This window comes from Thamnophis elegans, chromosome 13 (assembly GCF_009769535.1).
Source record: "Thamnophis elegans isolate rThaEle1 chromosome 13, rThaEle1.pri, whole genome shotgun sequence".
In the NCBI taxonomy this organism is placed as follows: domain Eukaryota; kingdom Metazoa; phylum Chordata; class Lepidosauria; order Squamata; family Colubridae; genus Thamnophis; species Thamnophis elegans.
The window spans coordinates 17,103,190-17,127,990 of record NC_045553.1 but is presented as its reverse complement, the minus strand read 5'-3'; the positions used below and the strand labels follow the sequence as shown (position 1 = coordinate 17,127,990).

Genomic DNA, 24,801 nt, shown 5'->3' with positions numbered 1-24,801 from the left:
GAAGGTATCTTGGGGGTGGGGTAGTTGCAAGGCTCATTTCCACTCCTCTTGAAGCTGAAACATTGCAGCACTTGCTCTGGCCTGCCTGTCAGTGACCCCACAGAGCTCCAGTTGATACCTGGCCCAGCTTCTCACGGATTTCCTGCGCATCGGAGGGTTCCCCAACTCCTCTCAGTTCCAGCCACTTGCTAAGAAGCCGTTCCTGTCGCTGGCAGAACCTAAAAGCCAAGTGAAAATGGTTCATTGTTCTTGCAGGGAAGCAGCCGGTGCGACAGGCAAAGTGCCTTAAGCTCCCATCAATTGTCCTCTGACAGCTGATGTGATTGTTTTGTGTTTTTAAATGAAAGTAACAACAGAAAACAAGCCCTTGATTAGAAACAGTAAAAGAAAGAAATAGGAAACAGAAGAAAGCTAGATGGCAAAACCCGTTCCGAGATAAACACTGGCTATCCAGGACAGAACAGGCCCAGCCGCCTTCAAATGGGCCTTGGTTTCCAATCTGCTCTGACTGCTAGGCAGCCCCCCCGCCCCTCCACACACAGAGCCACTGCCTTTCATGATATCCCCCTGGAGCATGACTTCCACCCAACACCAACTTGGCTTCACAAGGAAACTGGGTGACAACCAGCCCCACTTCAGTGCCCCCTTGCAGGGAACAGGAGAGGGAAGAGGGGATGACTCTTCATGGCAGGTCAGGCTGGGTTGGATCCTTCCTTGGTGGGAGAACCATAGCCCCTCTCCCCCCCACTCCATCAAAGAGCCCCAGCTTGCCCCCACCCAGGCCCTTCCTCCTCCCCAGAGCCCTGCTTCCCAACATGCCCCCAGCACCTCTGAAGGGGCAAGGAGAAGGCAGTGGGTCGCGCAAGGCAGGGCAGAGGAGGCCATGCTCTGCAGCATCCATCCAGCCTCCCAGCTCCACAGGAGGAGGCCTGAGGGGCTCTCTGAGATTGGCTGTATTTATGCAGGTGTTTCATTACCCAAATCAGGTAACTTCACCAGTGCTAGGGAGGAGGAGGCCTTCATGACCATCCTCCACAGCCGAGGGGTCCTCCCGGTTCAGACTCTTCTGCAAAGCAGAAACCGGCCCCTGAATTGGGACCGAAAGGCGTTTTTGGGACCCACTTCAGTTCCTGCTGCTGGCTGTAGTAATCCTGCATCTTTTGCCCAATACATTGGAGCTCATCCTCCAGCGGCTGAATTTCAGTCTTTCCTCGCTTGGTTTCTAAAACAAAAAGAAGTCACTGGCTTAGCCTTTGGAACAATTTTCCCATCCCACTTTCCTTCTAGAAATTGCCTCGAACTTGGCAAAATTTGGGGAGATTGATCTCTTTCCCAGTCTCCTTCCTTAGGTATGAAAGAGCTGCCAGGATGAAACCTGATCCAATTGTTCCACCTATCAAGACCAACCCAATCTTTGACTTGGAAGGCTAAACGGCTGATACCCTCAAATTCACAGGTTTTCCTCTGCAAAAGTCAAGTTCCTGCCATGCTTATGAAGCATCAAATGCCTATTTCAGAATTCTGCTGCTTTCTTTCTTAAATATATTGGATTGGGTTGAGATTCCCTGATACATGAAATGACACTTTTCTAAAAGGGGGGATGAAAAGCATATTTGGGAAAGGAGCTAATCGTAAGACTTGCATTCTGCTGATTCCACATGGACTCTAGTGGTTTACACACAATCCAACAATACCCCCGCCCCCCAAATGCAATGGTCTATCCAGTAAAAACAGCCATCATCCAGATGCTCTCCAGAACAATCTCCTCTTGACTACCCCACCTCAAAACCACCAGTGACGCTTCAATTCTGGGTCAAGAAACTCCATAGGATGGACACGTCAGAGACACGGTCTGTTCTACTCCCATCCCTTCCCTTCTACCCCCTGTTCTTCCTCAGTCTCTCACGTGGTCTCGGCTCCCTAAGCAGAAAAGGCAGATCTGGTGCCAAGCCATCTATGGATCTTGGAAACTTACTGGCAACTAACTCAGCTCTTGCAAGCTTGGTGCCACGCTCAATAGTTCACATTCACAAATTCTGTCCTGTTCTGACTGCAGCTTCCAAATGGCCCCCACATGCAGCACACTGCAGCAGCCCACACTGGAAGTGCTAAGGCCCTGGGAAACTACTGCCAGGTAGAGTTGAGGTTGGTGCTGTCCCCTGGCTGTGGCGGCCACGTGGCTCTCAAGGGTAGCCACGAGGCCAGGATGATCTCTGGGTCACAGGCCTCCTTTCTCTGGGGGAGCACAGTTCCATCCAGAACTACAAGGGGAGAAAAGACCAGACAATTTTGGGACAAGCACTACCTCTGCCTTGCCAGGATTCATTCAGTTGTTCCCATCCATTCCCACACACCTCCCACGCACCGGGTCAAGATTCCCAAGCATTTCTGGCTAACTGGGCATGACAAATATTTCACTCCAAATGGGCTAATGACTCCAATGCCTCCATGTTTTCCTGGAGAGGCCCTCTGGCACCAACCACTGAAACTGCCCTTTTAAGCGCTGACAATTTTTCTGAATTTTCCTTCACACAACCTCACGTAGAAGCCAGGTTGGGCACAGATCCAGCCCACAGGTGACTTGGCCCATTCTGCACACTGCTTGCTCCTAATCACCAAACCACAAAGAATCCCAAGGAAGCTTCCCCATTTCATCAGGCATTGTCCAGAGTCCAAGCCTGAGAACATTTGTGCAGTTTTTTTTATAGACAACCCATTGCACAAACATGTGAAGGCAGCCCTGCAGTAACTCTCAAGGTTCACCTCCCAGAAGAGAGCAGCTAATGGCTAATCAGGTCAGTGGTGAAATCTAAAACTTCTTTGCTACCAGTTCTGTGGCCATGGCTTGGAGGGGGGGGGATGTGACTGGGTGGGTGTGGCTATGTAGTCATGTGACTGGGGTGGTCAAAAGACAGAAACTCACTTTAACAATGTCCTGCTGGAGTAGGGGGTTGGACTAGATGACCTCCAGATCCCTTCCAGCCCTGGATTGCTGTGCTCTTTCAAGGTATCCTCTGAAGCTGCGTCTAGTGCCAGGTTTGTGGTCCTCCCTCCCTCTCCTTTGCCCTCCCTCCCTCTCTATTTTGCAGCACCTTCACCCCCACCCCACCCCATTTTTGGCCTAGCAGGCTTCAGGGAAGCCTCCTGGGAGCAAAAACAGATCACAAATGACCCCTGAATCAGGTATTCTTTGCTCAATGTAGTAAGAGTGGGAAAAGGAAAAAGCTCCATCATGGCATATTACTTTTCTGTGGCGTATGTACTTTATGTGGTCAAGAAGGTCTCCAGCCCCTTCTGCTGCTCCATCTCCTGGGGTTCCTCAACTAAGGAACTCTCCGGAACCTGCAGATGAGACCAGCCACTTGGGTGCCAAGCAGTCTGGCCTCCAGGCACCAGAGACAAACCAGTTCCTCCTCTGAACTGATTTCCATATTGAGACAGTTGAGAATGGTCCCTCTGGGCCATTCATGCAAATCGGAGGAGGACTGTGGCCCAATGGACTAACCATCACATCCTCCACATTCAGATCACTTAAGGTTGTGCTGATATCAAGGTCAGACCAATGGCTGATGGGCCAACGGATGCCATTGGCACCATGATGACCAGACATGGCTAAGCCTTCCTGGAATTCTCTCCCAGACTGACGAAGTTGAAGCTGCCCAGCACCATCTGCCAGCGCCACTCCCAATACCAGTGCAGAAGTCCGTTTGCAGGTTAACAGAGTTGGAAGGGACCTTGTAGGTCATCTAGCCCAAGCAGGAGATCCTGCACCATTTCTGACAGTCCCCTCCTGAAAGCTTCCAGGGATGAAGCTCCCACAACTTATGAACTTTTCTGAACAGTTTGGGCATCCCAAAAAGTGATCCTGCCATGCAGCCCCTTAGGTGGCATATGAGAGAACACTCAACTTGCCTCTACAGCCCAACCTCAAAGAGAGGCGCTCAAAGCCTGTCCCATCAGAGCCATCGGAGGGTTCCTGAGAATCACCTCCCCTTCTCCTATCTTAGGACCACGGCTGGTGGAAGATCAAGAACCCAGAGAGGAATTTCCAAGAAGGTGACATCCCACCCTTGCCCAGTCGGTCTTCAGCTGGGCCTCTTCCTTTGCTAAGCTCAAATCCTATGAATTCAGGCAAGAGTTGCTCATCCAGAGGCAGCAGAGGCTACTCATGCTAGGTAGTCTCCTGCCACATACCCTGCTCACAGCTTTGGGGGTGTGGATCCTTAGACTGTCCTATGAGGCCGATCACAAGCACCGCTCAGCCAGAGGGACACCCCCCACCCCGAAGCGAAGGTGGCTCCAACCCAATTCAAATGCCCCTCCAATTATGGCCTCCCAAGGAGCAGCCCCATCCTAGGCCAGATCAGAAACTCAAATCTGCAGGAAGACTCAAACTCTGCTCTGTTGAGATTGGCTCTGGTGATGGCATCTTGCCAGCCTGACTGGCTTTAGCGCCCCCTCCTGGTGAATCAGGAAGTCTCTTCCAAACACCATCCTGCCTCTCAGGACTGAATAAATGTTTCTTTGCTTATTTAAGGATTCCTGCCTCTCTGTCCAGAATCTCCCCTGTATTTGTCGCACATCCCTTTGATGAAGCCAGCATGGAAAACGTTTCTTTTGAAAAGTGTAGCAGAATTCCAGCCTTACCTGCTTTTCCGCAAAGAGGTGGGCTCCTTCTTCTTCCTCTTGTAAAATCTTTGGGTGCCAGCAAAGGCCCCCTTGAGACCACCGTTGGCCTCTCCTTGCCAGGGGCTGCAGCCGGAGGGCTGAGGGAGGGCTGGGGAAGGGCAAAAGAGACTATCACACCTGTGGCTCTAAACTGGGCTCACTGGTCCACATGAAGCCCCCACGAGGGCCCTGGATTGAGTTCCTTGGCCATCAGTCACTGGATCACGGAACGCCACAATCCAGACCCCAAGCCCCCCCCCCCAAACAAAAGGCCAGGGGGAGCAGCAGAGATGCTGCTTTCCAGATGCTCACCGTCTCAACACTTGCCCTCTTTGTCCCCAGCGTGAAGGAGGAAGGGGGCTGCAGCTCTGGGGCAGCACTGGTGGGGCTGTGAAGCCAAGGACTCCTGGGGGGAGGGGGTCCAGGTTTGGGAAAGGAACCAGAAGAGTCACCGCAGCCGCTAAAAGGGGACGGTGAAGGGCCGATGCTGGGGGGGACAAGCAGGAGGGGTCCTGCTGCCATTGGCTGAGCAAAGCCAGTGGAGCTTTCCAGCCTGTGGAGGGGGAGAAAGATTTGCTAGTTTTTGTATAAATACTCAGTGTTTTTCCTAAACTTCTATTCATATATGCTTATGCCTTTCCCAGGTCTTTTTACCACAGCTGGAAGCAAAGCCATCACATCCAAAACACTGCACGCATGCACACACAGGTCTCTTCTGATAACTGTCCCCTTCCCTTGGGCACATCTAGTGCTGGCCGGGGGCTTCCTGTCCAGTGACAAACCTTCCTTGGAAATCGGCCAGGGATGCTGGTCCCTGAATGGAGTGATGCAGCCCAATTGATCGTGATTTGTTCGTGGGTTATTATTTAGCAAGTTCTAATTTAAACATCATAAAGTGGCTTATCTAATGAGGAAGCTGGGATTCTGCCACTTGAAAGGTTGGAACAAATTTATTCACATGGCTGAATTTGGCTACAATATGGATCCTGATCAGAGCTCCAATTGGGAGGCTGGTCTTGGGGTGGTGAGTCAGAGTCACTCTGGCCACCCTGACCGCACCTCAAGAGGAAGCCCATTCTGGCATTTGCAAAAAGATGTCCCTTTCTCCACCCATTAGGCAGGTGTGGGCAGTGTCTTCCCTTATCTGACTGTTCACATTTCTTCACCCCGTCCTCCAAGGTCTTTCCCACATACCATTACGATATCTTTGCAGTTCCCTGGAACATACATTTTGACTGGGATGCCCGAATGTTTGCCTGCACCTGAACTTTGGACCCAAATCAATGTGTTGGCAGGCCCAAAAGAATTACAGAAAAGAGACTAACTATGAGGGCCAGAAACCTGATCCGACGCTTGCTGCTGTTCTTGTTGTCCACTTACCACTTCCCTGCATGCGGCAGCCCCCTTTTCTCAGGAAATGGTACCAGGAAATCGGGTCTACGAGGCTGCAGCCTCACCTGGCGAGCCGTGTATCTGTGGGCAGGAGTAAAGTACTGCTTGCTTGGCATCCCAGTGGCAGCTGCCACCAGCAGGACGCATGCAAAGGGGCTTTGCACAATGCTGGGTTGCCCAAGCTCTCCTCCTCCATCCCCCAAGCCTTTATCCAGGACTATTGCGGGGGTGGGGGGCAAAGAGGCTAGGAGAAAAGGCAATGGCCAGCCCAGGTTAAGGAAAAGGCTGTGGAGGAAACTAACTCCCAAAGGCCACCTTATTGCCAAACAGCCCTTCTGCCTCCTCTGAGCTGCAGTCTTGAGGCCCACCGACAGCCTAGCGATTCATGGCAGATGGTCCAAGCAGGACACCCAGGAGGCCTCGAGATGGGGCATCCCTCCCCGCTCAGAGTGAAAGCTGGAGAAAGGGGCTCCAAGGCTCTGGGCACAGGGGAAATGTTCTGTTGCAGTATCAGCTCTTCTCTTGCTCCTCCTTCGCAGGGGAAACTCACCCCTTGTAGTATGTACGTTGCAAGCCAAATTGGAGCAAACTGAGTGATGCAGCTGCAGAAAAATCCAGTCCTTGGCAGCCTGAACCAAAGTACAGGATCCCAACTAAGGGAAGTCACAGCTCCTCTCCTGTCTACAAGAGGGAAATTTAGGAAGGAGCTGGCAAACCAGAGCTGGGATGAGAAGGGCCCTGAGGGTCTCCAGCTTGGGAGAAAGGAGATGGGGGGAAGATGGGGGAGCATGTCCATCCACACGACCGCACCTGCCATGTGGAAGTGGGGGCAGAACTGTACAAGGTAAGGCAATAGCTTTAAATGAGAAGTTTCCAGGGCTTTCCTGCAGGAGCTTCTCCTTAATGGATCTGAGGCAGTGGACTCTCCTTTGCAGCAAATGTGGAGGCTCTAAGAGTGGAATTCTACACTGGATTAGATGGTCTCAGAGAACCCATCCAACTCTTCCATTCTCTGATTTCTGACTCACAAATCTGAGAGGATGGAATCTCCAGCAGCCTGACAGTCTCTTGGCACACCGGGAAGGTTGGCCTGTCCCCTGGGAACACCAGGAGGGACGTGGCCCAGTCTTGGCACTTCGAAAGTCACATGCTTCTTGGCGGGAATGCCTGAAAGTGCCAGGCTGGGCTTTCGGGAAAGAGCCTTCTGCTTCCATATCATGGCGCAGCGGTAGACCAAGTGGTGACGCTGACAGGCGGCCTGCAAGCAGAGAGCAGGAAGGGCTGGTCCCAGGCCCCGAATCCCACCCAGGAACGAAAAGCCTGCCCCAAGCAGAAGCCCCCTCCCCTCCACCCCTAATCAGCCTGGGGAGGGACTACACCCAAATCCACTGGCACTGTGGTGGGAGTGTGAGATGTGCTTGCCAGCCGGGCTCCGGCTTCACCTGCAGATGATGCTGGGCTTGCAAGCACTCTCGGTGCTGCTTCACGGCAACCACGTATCTCAGGATGCGGCAGGCGCCCTCGCGCAGCAGCTCCGCCTGGTAGCTCTCGGTCGCCTGTGCCATCCGTCCCTTCTTCCGCAGCTGCTCCTGCATGAAGCCTCGCCAGGCGTTCAGCACCTGCAGGCGAGACAGAGCGGGGCAGCCTGGAGACTGGCATTTCCCTTTTCAGTGCCCCAAAGAGGGGCCGAGAGGAAGAGCTCACAGAGTACCACGCTGGCTGGGGAAAAAAAACCTGGCCCACCTGTGCAAAGAAGCTCTCCTAGTGGAGTGGGAGTTGTACTACTTGCAACCAAGGGAAACCAGGGCTTTGCTCTGGGAGCCCTCAAGGGCAGTCATTCCAAGGGCATTCCTCTTCTTTTCTGAATCTCATCCTAAGAGAGAGAGAGGCAGCTAGTGGGCAGGGAGAGGCTTTTCCAAGTGGGATGCACTATCAGACAGCTTGACTGAGCCCTGAGAGCAGAAATTGATGGCCATGAGGAAACCAGATGGACCAACTCTAGAAATGAAGAACCAGGCGGTTCCTACACTGGGCAGAATCTGGTTCTGAAGAACAGCTACACCCTGCTAGCTTCCCATCCCTCTAATTTTGAAGCCTCTGGAGGGAGAAAAGCAGAGAAGTCACATATAGGGGGAAACGCAAGTCAAGATGTTTGAGGCAGAGGGATGCAATCAAGATCATGCAAAGTATGAGTGCTACTTTGTGTTGCCTTGGTAAGGCCACACCTAGAATTCTGCATCCAGCTTTGGCCTCCACGATGTAAAAAGAAGTTGAGACTCTATAAAAAGTGCAGAGAAGAGCAACCAGGATGGATGATGAAGGGACTGGAGGCTGAAACATACAATGAACGGTTTCAGGAACCGGCCACGGCTAGTCTAGTGAAGAGAAGGACCAGGGGAGACAGGATAGCAGCCTTCCAATATTTGAGGGACTGCCCCAGAGATGAGGGGGGCAGGCTATTTTCCAAAGCACCTGAAGGCCAGGCGAGGAATCATGGATGGAAACTGAACTAGAATGAATTTTCTGACCGTGAGAACAATTAACCCATGGAGTACAAGTTGCACTCAGAAGTTGTGGGAGCTTCATCACTTGAGACTTTCAAGAAGAAACTGGACTGTCCTCTGTGAGAAATGGTGTAGTGACTCCTGCTTGGGCGGGGGGTTGGACTAGATGACCTACAAAGTCCCTTTCAACTCTGTGAATCTCTTCAGAGGCTAAAGAAGAGAGCAGCCTGTGTTTCCAAAGCCCTTCCAGGGAGCCCAAGGCATTTGTACATGCAAGACCACAGGCTTAAATCCCGGAGAAACAGAGTCTAGTTCTAGGCTGCCTGGGCAGGCTCTGCCTGTCTTGGCAGATCCAACATCTGTTGCTGCGTAAACTCTTCTCTTTACCTTTGGCCTCCTTTACTCATTGGCTGCAGAATTGCTACTCCACAACATTAGACAGGATGTGACCTTTGTACGTGTTTCTATCACCTGTTGAACACCGATGCTCAAGGTACATGGGTGAGAAGATTACGGAGGCTGCTTCCTGGGGTTTCATAACAGAGTATTGCAAGATTCTTATCTGTTTGGCAGGTTGATAATATCTGCATGCAATGTTAACCTTGTTGGAGGTAGGAAAAGCTCTCAATGAAGAGCTTGCTACATTAAAAGTTTAAAAACCTAACACCACACAACTTGAAATTTTGCAACATTCTCAATAGATGGTCATCAACAAGATGGAAACTGACCAAATAGTTACATCATTTCAATATCCTGCTTTTTTCTTTTACATTCAGAACTGGGTAGAATGTAGATGCTTTAACTTTTGTTTAGTTGCTTTTTAAAAAAAGGTTTGTCTTCTGTTTCCTGTTCCATTTCTTTTTGCCATGTTCTTTCTTTATCTGGATTTCTTCTTTGATGTAGACAGCATAGCATAATTGTACAGCTTTACAACCATTCAGTGTTGATGAGGGGACTGGAGGCTAAAATATACGATGAACGGGTGCAGGAACTAGGCCTGGCTAGTCTAGGGAAGAGAAGGACCAGGGGAGACATGATAGCAGTCTTCCAATATTTGAGGGGCTGCCCAGAGAGGAGGGGTGTCAAGCTATTTTCCAAAGTACCTGAAGGCCAGACAAGGAACAATGGATGGAAACTGAATAAGGAGAGATTCAACCTGGAAATAAGGAGGAATTTTTGAGCAGTGAGAACAATCAATGCGTGGAACAGAAGTTGCCTTCAGAAGTTGTGGGAGCTTCATCACTGGAGGCTTTCAAGAAGAGACTGGACTGCCATCTGTCAGAAATGGGGTAGGGTCTCCTGCTTGGATGACCTACAAAGTCCCTTCCAATTCTGTAATTCTGTATTCAATGGAATGAGTTGTCTTCAGAAGTTGTGGGAGTTTCATCCCTGGAGACTTTCAAGAAGAGACTGGACTGCCATCTGTCAAAACTGGTGCAGTCTCCTGCTTGGGGGGGTTGGGGGGTTGGACTAGATGACCCACAAGGTCCTTTCCCTCTCTATTCTATTCTATGGTGTTCTATAGTATTCTCTATTGTACTCTACTCCACTGATACCTAATTTTTAAAGAAACATTAACAGTGAAAAGCTTCATCAAACTGAAAAAGGACTTCTGTGGCTCTCTGGTGGGTTTGGGGGTGCTTCCTCTCCTCCCTCTAAGGGCGAAACAGACTCAAGATTCCCTGCCTCATGAAATGTAGCTTTTGAGAAAACCAAAAGGGAGATGGCCATGGGCAGAGCTGCTTGACCCTCTGTTGATGCGTTAGCAGGAGGAGAAAGTTGCTTCTCCTTTCCATTCTAGCTGCAATTCGGGCTGGTTCTGAGTCCAGAATCTACAAAGATTCCCAACCATCCAGGTGGTCCCTAAGGTGTTTGTTTTTTTAAAATGCAACTGGACTTTCTTCTTTTTTTTCCTTGAAAACATTTCGCTTCTCATCCAAGAAGCTTCTTGATCTGGTGAAGCTTCTTGCATGAGGAGGGAAACATTTTCAAAGAAAAACACCAAGAAAGTCCAGTAGCCTTTTGGAAAAGCAACACAGAGATGCCTGAAACCCAATGCCCGACGCACAGCCGCTTCCTCTGCCCAGCCTCTCAGGACCACACAGGGGGCTGAAAGGGGAGATGGGGGTGGGAGCTGAGGGGCACCACAGTCAGCGGTTCCGAGCTAACTGGGTTGCGGATGGGGACTTACAGGGCCAAGACTGACCTTCTGCTGGAGGCTCTGGGACCAGTGCCAGAGGGCTCGTGTGGTTTGGTGCTGCTCTTGCCACCTGTCCGCCAGCTGTAGGCCCAGAAAGAAAGAGGGCCGAATGGCCACGTTGACCACCAACATCCACCAAAGCAGCCCTCCGGTGGCTGCAAGGCCAAAGGGGAAGGGGCCCTCCCTCCACACCCCAGGACACCTCCTCCACTTCTGACCAGCCTCAGCCTCTTCCTGCCCTGGGTGGAAGGGAGCCAAAGTGGGGGGCCCACCTCCAAGCTCACCTGCACCTTCCACCAAGCAAAGGCGGCTGCAGAAAGTCTCCGGGCCAGCAGCTGCTCCCCTTGTCTCTGCAGGAGCTACAGAGGGGGGGGGGAGCACAATCTGAAACCCCCTCCCCACCTGGAGAGGGGTGAGGGCTGCTACGGCTGCTTTTCCCAAATGCAGATGGTAATCTCAGCTTCATTCCCTCCCAGCCCCCAAATGGATCCCCCAATGGAAGCCGAAACCCTAAGCCAGTGAAAAGGCCAGCTTTGACCAGAGAGGACCTCTCCCCTACACTCCCCTCCCCAAAAGAGGGGATCTCCTCCTCCTGGGAGGGGAACCGGCATCACGGGGTGCTCACCATGACCCTCAGGCGGCTGAGATGATCTTGCTTCCAGCTCTCCAGGCACCGGCTGAGCAGCTGCCTCCGGTGATGCTCGGCTGCCACAGTGAGCTGCCCCCTCTGATGGGCACTGCCAGCAGAAGCCCCCCTCCAGCGGAGAAACAGCCCCCGCAGCCTCCCTGCAGGGAGGAATGACGACTCATCTGCTGTGACAGCCCCCCACCCCTCCTCCCTCCTTGGCTAGGAAGGCTGTTAGAGCAGGGATGCTCAACCTTAGCAGTTTTAAGACTTGTGGTTTCAGCTCCCAGAATTCCCCAGTCAGTCCTGTGGGGATTCTGGGAGTTGAAGTCTAAAAAGTCTTAAAGTTGTCAGGTTGGAAACCCCTGCACTAGAAACAGTATGGGAAGCCCCTGGTGGCCACTTCCAGGACTCTGCCCTGTGCCCAACTGGTGTCACCCCGCTGCCAGCTTAGCTATGGGGGGAAAGGAAAAGCAAGTGGGGGCTGGTGATCCAGTCCTTCCCTCCAGAAGCTTCATCAGTGCACAAGCCAAGCCCCAGAGCAGCCTCCGCTCATTGGGATGGGCTTGCCAAGGATTTCTGGGCCTGAGCATCAAGCATCACTTGAGCTGCCTCATGGATTCTGCCTCATGTCATCCAGCCCACTTAGTTTAATTAGCAAAGGAGGAAAACCCCTGGCTCATTTCTTCTGCCAAGAGTGGACTCTGCTGAGAACAAAGCGGCCACAGAGGAGACAGGCAGAATCTGTTGCCTTGGCCCAAAAATCGATGCAATTAACTCCCCCTGTTCCCTATTGTCCAATTACAAATTCTCAGGTTGTTTTGGGAAGGGACCGATGCCTTTCCCATCTCCCCATTCCTTTGGCTGCCCTTGTGCTCCCCTCAGTCAGAGCCGGCTCTGCTTCAAACACCCCCCCCCCCCAGGCCCCTCTATTCCAATCTCTCCCCCTCCCACCGTTGCTGATGTCAAGCTGGCAAAAGATGCAATGCGAAGCTACGGCGACCATCATTGAAGGCAGATGTTTTTCTCCTGGGGTGTCTCCTATTAGGCCAACACAGCAGCTGTGAACCAGATGTTCCAGAGGTGCTTTCCCAAAAGGCAACTAGACTTTCTTGATTTTTTTCCTTAAAAAATCTTTCGCTTCTCATCCAAGAAGCTTCTTCAGTTCTACTGAAGTTCTACAGCTCCCTGGATGACAAGCAAAATATTTCCAGGGAAGCAAACTAAAAAAGTCCAGATGTCTTTTGGAAAAGCCCTTTGGGGCAACCATGACCCAGACGATGGAGACTCCTGACCCAGCTCCAAATTCCAGCTGGACTGAAATGGAGAAGCGACTCTCATTCTGCAAAGCCTTCAGCCACCACATCCTCCCCCCTCCCCACACACACACAGAGGAGAAAACCTGTAATAAAGATAGACTTTAAGCTCCTTGCTGGGCACTGGTGTCCCTCTACCCCTAGTAAGTGGGAGAGAGGGCACAACTGCCAAAAAGGTGCCACGGCTGAAAGAATTCCACCTCACCTGTCTGCAAGTGCCTCTGGGCTTCCTTCACAGCCACTGCCACCTTTTCCCGGCTATTGGCCCGCAGCGCAGCCGCCTCCCTCCACTGGAAGATCACCTGCGCTGAGAAAACGGGGGACTTGAATATTCCCAGGGCCACATTTTATCTTGTGGAGAGAAAGCACCCCAAGACCCTCACAACAGCTGCTGACTGAGCTTCCCTTCCTCTGGACTTCACCAAAACCCACCCCGAGTGGGGAGGGGGGGGCAGATGGCCAGAAAGCCAAAGTTTCCCTTTGCCTGGGATGCACTGTTCCCTCTAAGGTGCGCGGCCACGCATGTGGCAAGAAAACCCCGCGCAGCAGTTTCTAACTGCCGCGCAGGGGCCTCACAAAATCTAGGGTTAGCACGGGCGCGGGGACGGCAGCAGGAGCTTACGCAGCACAGCTGGTCTCCTAGGACCTCCTAGGTGCCGGCTGCGCCGCACAAACTACTGTCAGTCGCCCTGTGTTCAGCAAAGCAAACGTGGGGAAGTCCTTTGCAGGCAGCTAGAACTGGCTGCCCGCAAAGGACCTCCCCAGACTTGTTTTGATGAGCACAGAGCAACTGATGGTAGTTTGTGCCGGCCGCGGCCGCTCAAACTAGCGTCAGTCGCCCCCGTGTTCAGCAAAGCAAGCCCGGGGAGGTCCTTTGTGGGCGGCCAATCCTAGCCGCTTGCGCCCGGCGCTGTGGCTGAAATAAACCCCCAAAGCCCCTGCTGCCACCGGAATATCTGCTGCCTCCTCCCTCCTCCAACAGCACTGCCGGATTTGCCGCCCGACGCTGCGGCTGAGGTGAAGCCACCAAAGCTCCCGCCAGCACCCCTGCCCAGTTGAGGTGTTCCGAGCAGAGGGGGAGGCACTGCCGCCGCTGCCATGGTCAGGGGCGCCAGCGGGAGCTTTGGCGGCTTCACCTCAGCTGCAGCGCTGGACAGCAAATGTGGTGGTGCTGTTGGGGGAGGAGGAGGAGGCGGCAGCAGTTATTCGAGTGGCGGCGGGGGCTCGTTGGCATCTTCAGCGGCAGCCCTGCCCGCAGTGAAAAAACCGAAGATGGAGCAGATCCACACAGATGTCGCCGCAACATGACTGGAGAAGGAATTCTGGGAGTTGAAGTCCACAAGTCTTAAAGCTGTCAGGTTTGAAGACTCCTGAGGTTTTTTTCCCTAAAGGGTTATGGGTGCAAGGATCTTGTAACTTGACAGCTTTAACACCTGCATGCTTCAATGCCAGAGTTTCTGAGCCAACATGACTGGAGGAGGAATTCTGGGAGTTGAAGTCCACAAATCTTAAAGCTGTCAGGTTTGAAGACCCCTGGGGTTTTTTTTCTAAAGGGTTAGGGGTGCAAGGATCTTGTAACAACAGCTTTAAGACTTGCGTGCTTCAAATGCCAGACTTTCTGAGCCAACATTTTGGTTGCTAAGCAGGAGCGTTGTTAAGTGATACTGATATTATATAACACTTTTAATTAAGCGGGTACCTTGAATAAACATAACTTTGAGTTTCAAATAATACTGATTTCGTTGTTGTCTTAGGTGACATCTGTGAAAAAAATTCAGGTGCTCAGGCATGAAAATGTGCCGCTCAAACACTATACTTTTCTGCTCACACTGAAAAAAAAAATAGAGGGAACATTGCTGGGCTGACCTTGGAAAGAAGGAGTCGCCTGTAAAGATGCCCAGCCAGCCTGGCCGCCTCTGCCTCCTGCCTGAGCTCAGACGTCTTTCCCTTCCAGGATCGCAGCACCTGCCTGGGAAGCAGAGAGGTCCTGGAGCTTTATCCCCCCCCCCCCCAGCCCGGCCTGATCTTCGGGGAGACTGGACCCAGGGCCCCCTTCACACTACCACAGGGGGGCCCAGCCAGCTGAGGAAGGGGAATGCCCAGCACTGTCAGACCGAGTCGGGGGGGGGGGGTGGATTACCGCAGCAGCTGCTGCCTGTAGTCCCTCTCCTTCTGGGCCACCTGGTGAAGGACCCCCTGGACGCTTGTCTGGTAGGCCTGGAAGGAGAGAAGGCCCCAATTCTTCTCTGTGAAAACTTCCCCTACAAAGCCTCTTCTCTGCCTGGGAAGGGCCTGAATGTCTCACACTGTTGGGGCAGAGACTCCCCCCTCCCCCACTTGAGCACCAAGAAAAGAGAAACCTCCCTTTAGTTGCTCCAACTCAATGGCCTCAGAGGGCACAAACGTCCCTCTTCTCCAGGACTTTTCATCCAAACAGTTTAGGGTCCTGACAAACCCTGTGACCACACCACTAAATGACAGCTGTTCCAGCAGTTCTGGCTGCCGTTGTTAAGCGAGGACTTGACAGGATCGTGACCTCCCGCTGGCTTCCTCACTGACTCTGTGTGTGAGGCTGGCAGGGGTGGTCACAGATGGCGACTGAGCAACCACGGGATGCTGTGACAACCGAAGGACAAGGCCTGGTCATAACCCAGCACCCGCTCAGCACCGTTATAAGTCTGGAGAGGCATTAACTGAGAACCCCTGGTGAGCCCCCTCCATTGTTTGATGAAAATGTTTTTTCTTTTTCTCTTTTAAGTAACTACATCAGTGATATTTTTTCTTCTGCCTCGTTCCTTTTTTTCACTTTGTCACAACTTCTAAGCTTCCTTTGGTTGGAGCAATTTCCAAGCCACTTAGACACACAAACACACACACACGAGTCTGCTCAGCCTTCCAGTCTCCAAATCAGGGTTTGCAGAGACGGGACAGGCCCTCCTTCTCTCCACAAGGGGGAAAAACCCCTCCCTCAGTTCAATTGCAGCCGGCAGATGCTCTGGCATCCTACCTTCCAAGCCCTCATGACTCTGCCCAGCAAGACCTGCTGGTAGTGGCCCTCGGCTCGGGCCATCTTCTTCCACTTCTCAGACTTCTGCATCTGGTACTGGAAGGAAAAAGGAGCCTGGAGAGGACTTGCAGGGACGGTCCAGAAACCAGATAACATCCAGGGACAGACAGGCAGGCAGGCACACAGAGAGACAGACAGCGCGCTTTCTGCAAAGCAGCCATTGGGGGTTGAAAACTAAGTCGCACTTCTTCCCACAGGAGGTGCACAAAGACATAGGAACTTCTGCCAGCATCTTTTGCTCTCCTGGGCCCCCTCTTTTGAGACTACCATCTGCATTTGGGAAAAGCAGCCGTAGCAGCAGGGAAAAGTTCAGGATCCCAGCAGCCGGCTTCTGCCTTCATTCCTGCCCCCCTAGGCCCCTCCTGTGCTCCTGCTGGTTTCCACGGGGAGCCTCCGTGGGCACTCTCACCTGTCGCCACTTCCTCCACGAATGCCACAGGAGCTTCTCTGAACGGAAGTGCAAGGCCGCTGCCTCCTTTGCCCGTCTGGAAGAAGCAGAGGGGACCCCAGTTTGGGTGACAGGAGGTCCTTGGCCGAGGACGGGCATGTCACAAGGGAACCCAGATTTTAGCCTGGGGAAGGGCTTCTGAAGCTCAGCAAAAGCCGAGCTCCGCTCAGTTGAAGGGTATCTCTTGCTTGAGCAGGGGGTCAGACTAGAAGACCTCCAAGGTCTCTTCTGACTCTGCTATTCTGAATGATTCACCCCTGGAAACGCAGCCAATCCCTCCGTCTTCCAGTAGACGCTGCTGGGAGCCTTGGGAAGATAAAGATGGACCTGCCCAGCCCTACCTTAGAGGAGAACCTCAGCTGGAGCAAAACTGGTGTTGCCACCTTCTCTATTCTTGGCTCCCTTTCATTGTGGAAGATCAGCCATGCATCCAGGAGGGAGCATCACCGCCTCTCCCCCGCCCATTCAAGCAGTGATCACGTCAGGCCTGTCCTGTTTGGCTGAAAAGATCCAGCCCTCAGGGAGCTCCAGGAACATCCGCCAGGAGCCTCTGCCATTAGGCCTTGAGCAACAGAGGGACCCAAACCCCCTCTGAAGTCCCAGGCAGCTCCAGGCGGGAGACCTGCCATCCCAGCTCCTTTGCACCGCTTCCTCATTCCAAGCCAGCTCCCTCTTTTGCCAAGAATGTCCCTGGGCTCCAAAGGGCCCCTGCAACCTTTCCCTCTGCCCCCCAAGCAGGACCCACAGGGAGAAATCTGGGAAAGGACGGGACGATGGGGGGAGCCTCTTTGTCCCGTATCACCCCAACCACAGGCATTTGGTGAGAGCGCCCGTGACACTGCCCTGCAGCCAAAGAAAAGCCAGTGACCCCCACAGAGGCCATTTCGGGGCACAGCCATCAGATCGAGGCTGCCAAAACCAGGGAGCCCACAGCCATTAGGGAACGTGGCGGTCGTTGGCACTGCCCTGCCTGGGTTCTTACCCTCTCTTCATTTCCCAGACATTCTCCCTCCAGAGGTGCAAAGTGGCCCAAAGGAGCCGATGCCGGTGATGCCCCTTGGCCAAGGAGACGCCCTCTCGCTCTTCCAGGCAGGCCAGAGTGGCCCTGTGCCACTGGCCCCAGAACTGGGACAAAAGCCGCTGTCCAGCATGCAACGTTGCCTGCAACGAGAGAGGCCAGAGGTGGGGACTGTGGCTGGGCTGCCCTGGGACCGTTTCCTTGGCAGCCTCTTGGCTTCAGGTGGCAAAAAGCTGAGGGTGGGGGTGGAGGGTCAGGGCCGGCTCTGACCCAAGCAAGCAAGAGAAGAAAGCCTCTGGTGCTCAGCAGAAGGGGGGCCAAGCTCAGGACCAGAAGGGAGGCCATCTGGGTTGCCCTGTGCCCAGAACAAGCCCCGCTTTGAGATCCGGGCCTACAACACAGAGACTGAGGAGCCGACAATGGGCGGAGAAGCCTGGCCGGACTCATCAGTAGGGCAGCCGTGCAGAGAAGCCACCCAACCAAAGGCCGCCCTTACCATCTTCTCTGCCGCCCGTCCCTCCTGGTGCTCGCGCTGCCTCAACAGCCACTGCACAAAGACTCGCCTGGTCCACGTCTCCCTGTGGAAGAGCACAGCGTGAGACACCCGAGAGCAACCAAGCCTCTGGGGGCCTCTGCAGCCCACAATCTGGAGCCCTGTAGGGCTGATCGTACAAAAGGCAAAGCAGCTGCCGGAGGGAAGCCAGAGCTGGACTGAATAAACAGCAACCTGCCAGGCGGAGCTGCAGCAACACTATCTCAGGGGCTCCTCCTCATTTTCTTTGCAGGATGTGGCCCCAAGTGGCTAACAAAGGAGAAGGGTAAGAGAGGGGTTTTTTTGAGGGGGGGGGGAGATACCTTCCAGTCAATTTTCGACTCTGGCAATTGTTGGGATGAATCCCTTGCAGTTTTCTTGGCATGTTTATCCAGAAATGGCTTGCTAGTGCCCTCTTCACAAGGCAGAGAAAGTGACTGGGTTAAGTTCCCCCAGCTGGCTTCCAAGCCCCACATGGGACTACTAGAACTCACATTCTCCCTGTTTCTCACACTGAAGTGGCTTTTCTAAACTTTGCAAGTTTCAAAATGACCCAAGACAACCTTGAATTGAGGACTGAAATGAGCAGGATAAACTAATGGGGGGGGGACGACGGGACAAAGTCCTACATCAGGGGAGAAATAAAAGGCAAGGCAGAAGTCTAGGATGGGCTTGGCAGCTCCAGAGGAAGAAAAGATTTGGAAGTTTTAGTAGACTGCAGGAGTCTCACACAGGGTCTAGTAAGGAAAAGGGTGTTGGGCTCTGGGCGAAAAGGCACACAGGGTGTAGGGCATGGGAAGCAAGGGTCCCCCCCCCCCCTCCCCTGACTTGCTCAGCCTCCCCTCCTGGAATTTTGTGTCCAATTTTGGCCCCACCAACCAAGCAGGACAGTGACAAACTGCAGGGCGCTCAATGGCTATCAATGTGGGGAAGGCCTGGAAACCAAATCTGGCGAAGACTGGATGAAGGGAGGGGGTTATATTTAGCGTGCAGCACAGGCGGCTGCGGAGAGCTATGCTAGAGCTCTTCAGGGGTCTCAGACCAGAACCAACAGACCGAAACTACAAGGAAACAGATTAGGGTTAGGGAAAAGAGGCAACAGAGGAAGAAGCTGCCTCATGAAATGGTGTGTTCCCTTCCGTGAAAAGAATTCAAACCGAGGCTGTGTTGAATCTGACTCAAACGCGATAGCAGATCCCACACGGACTTGGAGGGAGTTTGCAATCTCTGAGGTGCTTTCTAGAGCTTGTAACACCACGATCCTAGGATGGGTCCCCTCCACAGCTTCTGACTCAGCATCCCTGAGATTCATGAGAGCGCTACAAACCTTTCCTAGCTTTGCTCCTGGCGCCTCAAGAGAAGACGAGGCCAAGATCCGCATCAGGCAAGCAAGAAATGGGGGCTCCCTCGCCCCTAAGCGAGAGGCTGCAGCCAGCCAGCCAGCCCACCTGTGGTACCCGGCGGCCACCCCGTTCATCTGCCTCCACCAGAGCTGGTGGTCCTTGAACAGCTCCCAGGCCTGGAAGGCAGCAGACAAGACCACGGCCCCCCGATGCTGCTCGGCTTTGGCCCACTGGAACTGAAGACAAAAAGAGGGTCTTAATGGGAACTTTTGATCCTCCACCAGGGTCTCCTGGCAGGAATCATCAGGCAACCAAACCACGTAACTCAAGTGGGAGATGCCCACCCAGACAACTTTTCCAGGCCTTGAACTTTGCCCCCTCGAAGGCTCTTAGCAGTTCCTTGCTTTGAAAAAGCTGCCTTGGGGGCTCAGGATCAGTTGCTTAGCACAGTGGTGGGAAACCTAAGAAACAGGCAACACAGGGACACATCATGTCATTTTGGGAGACATGTCAGGCCTTGGAAACCTCTGGAAACCGTGCAAGGGGCCCAGCTCTCAGGCAATCTCCGGGGCCTCCAAAAAACAGGAGAGAATTGGACATGCTTCACTGCTCATTTTGGAGGCTGGGAGGCCATGCAAGAGCATTCCCTGAGGTTTTCAGGCCGCCTACAATCCTGAGCCACATTTTGAAAAATATTTATATTTATTCATTTAATTTAATTTAAATAACTTTTTGTTATCAATTGTTCCTCTTTTGTCTAGAGAGGAGTGTGTGTACTCTTGCGTGCATGTGACATGCAGCATGACCAATGAGGCATTTTCTGACTTTCTGAGCCACTGATCCCCAAAGGTTCTCCCTCACGGGCTGAACGTCTTCCAATCTAAGCTGTGGGAAGACTGTCCCTCCACCTCCTCCGTGGACTCAATCAGGCCACGTGTGGCGCTTGGGAGGGTCGGGCCACTCCCTGCTGAACCCTCCCAAGCGCAGGGAGCAGAGGACGGCCTGGGGCTGGTGGTGTCCCTCTTCGGCCTTCCCAGGCCTTGCTGCTTGAGGCGGCAGAAGGAGACTGCAACTGCCCAGCCTCCCACGGAGACCCCAGGCCCTCAGAGCGACTCTTTGGGCCAATCAGAAAATGTGAAGAAACGGAGTCAGGCAGTCCTGCTTCCAGCTCCCCTCCCCAAAACTCTCTCTTCCCCGGGGCTCCTTTTAACACCCGAGGACAGGGACCCCCTGGCTTTTAGCCCTCTACACACCCTCTTCTAGGAGCCTTTGAGAGTGAAGGGCCAAAAGAAAGGCAAGGGAGGGAGGGAAGGAGGGAGGGAGGGAGCAGTCAGTCTTGGACCCTGATTGAAGTTCAGGGCTCCTTCAGTCCCATGCGGTGACTGCCACTCAGGGCTTCTGTCTCTGTGCCTCACCTTCCACCATCTTTCCCCGCAGGCTCCCTCTCTCCAGGTCCACAGAGACTTCTGCAGCAGCCTCCGCCTGGAAGGCAAAATGGGCACTTCAGCTGAGGGTTGTCCGGCATTCAGGAGCCAGTTCTGGATGCTCAGCGCCAGGGAAAGTTTTCCCTGGGCCAAACTGAATGGCACAGCAAAGCAGAGGATGAGTAAACCCCAACTTGCAAGGGTAGGGCCAATGTGATGCCTTTGGGCTTAGCTGGGCATCTCTGTTTTTTTGTTAGTGCCCCGGAAACTCAGCAGTTGGAGCTGCTGACCAAAGGCTTGCTGGCAAACATTCATGGTCAATCTAAGGCTGGCCGGAGCTGGGACCCAAATCCTTCCACAGCCCACACCTACGATTTTAAACAAGCCGGTTTACGGGAAGAACTAGTAACTATTCTAGCCCATCTACTACTCGTGCCCTGTTGCACGAGCATGAAAGGATGTCGGTGGCCTCACTGTGGAGAAAAGGCACACACAATTCGATGCCCTCAGGGGCGAACCCCACATGCCAGGCAAGAGTGACCTCCACGCAGGGGAGCCTCTCCAGCCCTGCCTTCCCCCTTCTCGGATGCTGTGCAGGATTTCCACAAAAAACTCGATTCTTTCTCACTGCCACGGTGCAACAGCAACAGCACGTAAGCAAACCAGGGGGAAACCGGCCCATCCCCAGCCATCCCCCCCTCCCCGCACTTCATAAGCAGAGCCTCGCTGGCACTCGAGAGAGAGGGAGAGAGAGACCCATGGGCCGCTCGGCAGCACCTGTGGTGAGAAGCGGCTGCCAGGGTCAGGAGACGGTGCTGCTCATCCTCCTTCTGCTCCAGACGAGACGTCCAGCAATCCCAGAACCTGGATATGAGCTGGAGAGGAGAGAAGCAGCAGCAGATAAATAGTTAACTCCATTCACAAGATGCAGAGAGGGTGTGTGTGTTTCCACAGCAGGCACCCACTTGCTCATCACCAAACATCTGCAGTTGCCACCTGGGACGGAATTTGGGCCCAGGGAAGAGCGGATCACCCTTACCTGTCATCCAGCTCTACCTTCCATATAATGAACATTTTGTTTTTCCTCATCCCCCTCCTGGGCCCTTCCCAATCAGAGTGGGGTACCCCAATTCTTGGAAAAGTCCCTCAGTCAGGTGCTATCAAGTTGGCCTCAACAATAGTCCCCTTCTCTAGCGATTCAGGCTCTCTAAGGGCTCTTGGATCCCATCTATCCATCTGCCTTCTCTCCTCTCTCCCCCCCAGCCTGCTTTCCTCCGTGCTGGTAAGGATCCTCCTTTTCCTAGAGCAGGATCTGCTTAGGGTCTGTGCCCAAGTTGTGTGTTTACTGATCTCTGCTTTCAGGGAAGCAATCCGCCTATATTTGGTTTGGGACTGTTAACTGCTTCTTCTGGAAGCCCCTGGTGCCCTTCATAACTATCTCCAGATTCAAGCCCACGAAGACAAAGCTATCCACCATTTTCATTTCTTTGTCATCATCACCCATAATTTAATAATTATTGTTTACATTATTCAGGTTTTAAATTTGTACAGATGCATAAAAATTGATCTAAGAACAACCCAGTTGCAGTCTGTAATTTGTCGTGTGTCGTCCCATCCCCCGCAAAGTTTCCTGCATGGCAGAGAAACTCAACCACACAAAAGTGCCCCCTTCAGGGTGGGTGCTGAGGCCACCAGATGCAGCAGGGGAAGAAGGCTGGCTCACCATGACCCGGTGCTGCTGACAAGCCAGATTTCTTCTCACTTGCTTGAGGGAAGCCTCCCGGATGTTCCTTCGCAAGGCATGAAAACCAAAACTCTGTGGAAAGTGGAAAAAACAAGCTGACCTCAGTTCCAGATGCAGGGAAGGTGCACTTCTGGAACAGCCCCTCCTGTGCGTCCTTTGTGAAAGCACAACTGGCGAGGCTAAAAGAAGCAGGCGAGTCATTGCAGCGGTGTGCATGTATGCGTTTGTCCTGAGCACAGAGCCTGGGGAATCTTCTCCATTTACTGGCGCTGCAAGTGCCCAAGATCACCAACCATGGCCTGCCAGAATGCAGAGTAGAACCCGCATCCTTCCAGCCTGGGCCTTCGGCTGGCTGGATGCAGCACGCCAAGCAGCTCCTCCAGCCACTCACAAGATGTCGAAGCCTCCGGCCTTTTCCCCAAGAAACCACCAAGCTCTTACCAGCAGACGATGGTTATGGTGGCTTTGAGCCAGCCCGTAACGCTCCACTTCTTCAGCACACAAGGTCACATCTGACGGATTGGTTAAGAAGTGCAACAGACTGGACTAACCTGCAGCTCTTTTATCCCTCAAAGGAGGAATGCAACGTCTCAGATGATGAACCAGTGTGGCTCAAGCACGGTTTCCTCTTATCCTCATCGTCCAAACATGATGGACACCTCGATCACTGTCCGGGTTAGAAGACAGTGGTCCTTCTGTCCTGATGTAGTGGTCCCCAGCCTTCCTGGCTCCATGGGCCTGTGGCAGGGGGATGGTTCCACTTGTGCTACCTAGACCCTGCGCAAGTGCAAATGAAGTCTTATGCCCATCACTTGCGCAGCCTGGTTCCCAATAGGCTGCAGAGTGGGGGATGGGGACTCCTGTTCTAATGTGTTCTTTATATGGGACTCCAGGCAATTTGCACCAAAAATAAAAGCAGCATCGGTTAAGATCACACGATTTGTCTCCGAAGGTCCATCCCCCTAACAGCCCCAGGGCCTTTCAACCACCCTGAAAGGCCAACAGGGAAGGCAGCAGGTACACCTGGGGGAAAAGGCTTCTCAAACAGACCGGACTCTCCAATGGGCCTCCTGCACACCTGCACCAGCCCAACAGATTCTACAAAAGCTCCCTGGAGGGGCTTTGGGCTTGTCTTTGCCTATGGCTTTCCTTCATGTAAATTCCTACTTCATTATTACATTTATTTGCCCCTCATCTCGCCACGAGGATTTAAGGTTAACCCCTATCATAAATTGCCAATTTAAATAACTCAGATGAATCTCGCCTTTTCTACCCAACTGGAGGGTTGTTTTCTTCAATGAACCCCCCATGCAGGCCTCCTTTCCAAAGGAAGCTCACACACAAACGTTGCGGGGCTTTGTGGGGATTCGGATCCCCAGCAGCTGGAGAGCCCAGGGGTAGATACAGAGCTTCCACTGGGCAAATGCCCTTCGCAGAACTGTGCCAGCCACTTGCTGGGCGAGGTGCTCTGACTGCTTCTTGTGCTTCCACGCCAGCTGCCAGGCTGAGAAGTGCCAACGGAGGAGCTGGGCATGATGGTGCTGCGATGCCAGCCCTGGGGAAAGAGAACAGCGGGATCTCAGGGGGGAAGGATACCTTCTTCTGAGACAGAAGCTCCTCCAGCTGCCACTACAAGGGAGCCCAGAATTTATCTGGTTAAGCCAGAGAGTTCAGAGATTTTTGCTCCATTTTGTGACCTTCCTTGGTGTAGCTGTCAGGTGAATTCTTGCAGTTGTTAAGTTAGTCACACGGTTGTTAAGTGAATCTGGCTTCCCTATTGACTGCTTGTCAGAAGGTTGCAAAATGGGAACACGTGATTCAAGGACACTGCGACTGTCATAAATGCGAACCAGTCGCCAAGCAACCCAGGTTTCATCACGTGGCCATGGGGATGCTGCAATGGTTGTAAGTGTGAGAAATGGTCCAAAGACACTTTTTCAGGGCCATTGTCATTTTCACCAAATGGACTGCTGTAATTTGAGGACCAGTTGCCCCAATCAGGAGAGAGACGTCTTCCTATATGAATCCTGGGGTGAAAAGCAGCTTTAATAGAATGGCAGCGGTTGAGAAGAATCCCCTGCCCTGCAAGAGTTACTTAGCCCTCAGGAGCTGAGCCAATTGTCTCCTCTGCTCTCAAGGCCACCTGTGGAGACAATCCACTTCCACAACCCCATTCATGGCCTTGAAGGGAGCTTCACCTCAGCCAATGGGCCTGGCCTGGAGAACCTCCTTGGCTAGGCTCACCTCCCCGGCCCACTAGACCCTGCCTCGGGACCCTCCCGTCTGGGACACAGCCACACCCGCACCGCACTTGCCACACTGGCGAAAGAGCCTCCTTCCGGGACACTCACTGCTCCTGTGCTGCTTCTCCCTCCTCTGGTCCACGTACTGGAGCCAGGGCTTCAAGCCCTTCCACATTGTCCAGTGCTGCAGGCGCCTCGCTGCCCAGCCGGCCGTTGCTCTTTCCTGCTGGAGTTGTGTTTCGAGGGCCTTCCACTGCAGCCAGGCCTGAGGACAAGA

The 24,801-nt window shown here is 53.2% G+C and overlaps 1 protein-coding gene across 8 annotated transcripts in view; it reads right to left on the bottom strand.

Moving 5' to 3' along the window:
- The window catches only part of SFI1 (SFI1 centrin binding protein), a 42,344-nt gene that overhangs the window by 2,294 nt on the left and 15,249 nt on the right, over positions 1–24,801 (bottom strand). For 3 of the 8 annotated variants that reach the window (XM_032229027.1, XM_032229028.1, XM_032229026.1), the window contains 24 exons: positions 24,633–24,789; positions 23,687–23,836; positions 22,723–22,793; positions 22,261–22,353; positions 21,315–21,412; positions 20,529–20,595; positions 19,219–19,349; positions 17,735–17,816; positions 17,203–17,381; positions 16,182–16,257; positions 15,713–15,808; positions 14,846–14,922; positions 14,572–14,674; positions 12,911–13,007; positions 11,390–11,550; positions 11,049–11,123; positions 10,756–10,845; positions 7,503–7,679; positions 7,089–7,318; positions 6,049–6,141; positions 4,981–5,221; positions 4,648–4,777; positions 1,123–1,222; positions 119–218 (listed from right to left, as the gene is read on the bottom strand). In XM_032229027.1, the coding sequence (XP_032084918.1) occupies positions 119–218; positions 1,123–1,222; positions 4,648–4,777; positions 4,981–5,221; positions 6,049–6,141; positions 7,089–7,318; positions 7,503–7,679; positions 10,756–10,845; positions 11,049–11,123; positions 11,390–11,550; positions 12,911–13,007; positions 14,572–14,674; positions 14,846–14,922; positions 15,713–15,808; positions 16,182–16,257; positions 17,203–17,381; positions 17,735–17,816; positions 19,219–19,349; positions 20,529–20,595; positions 21,315–21,412; positions 22,261–22,353; positions 22,723–22,793; positions 23,687–23,836; positions 24,633–24,789 (2,874 nt within the window). Of the gene's footprint in view, positions 1–84; positions 219–1,122; positions 1,223–4,647; positions 4,778–4,980; positions 5,222–6,048; positions 6,142–7,088; positions 7,319–7,502; positions 7,680–10,755; positions 10,846–11,048; positions 11,124–11,389; positions 11,551–12,910; positions 13,008–14,571; positions 14,675–14,845; positions 14,923–15,712; positions 15,809–16,181; positions 16,258–17,202; positions 17,382–17,734; positions 17,817–19,218; positions 19,350–20,528; positions 20,596–21,314; positions 21,413–22,260; positions 22,354–22,722; positions 22,794–23,686; positions 23,837–24,632; positions 24,790–24,801 lie in introns of those variants that run through there. The other 5 variants (XM_032229029.1, XR_004256364.1, XM_032229031.1 and 2 more) reach the window with 5 other exon arrangements.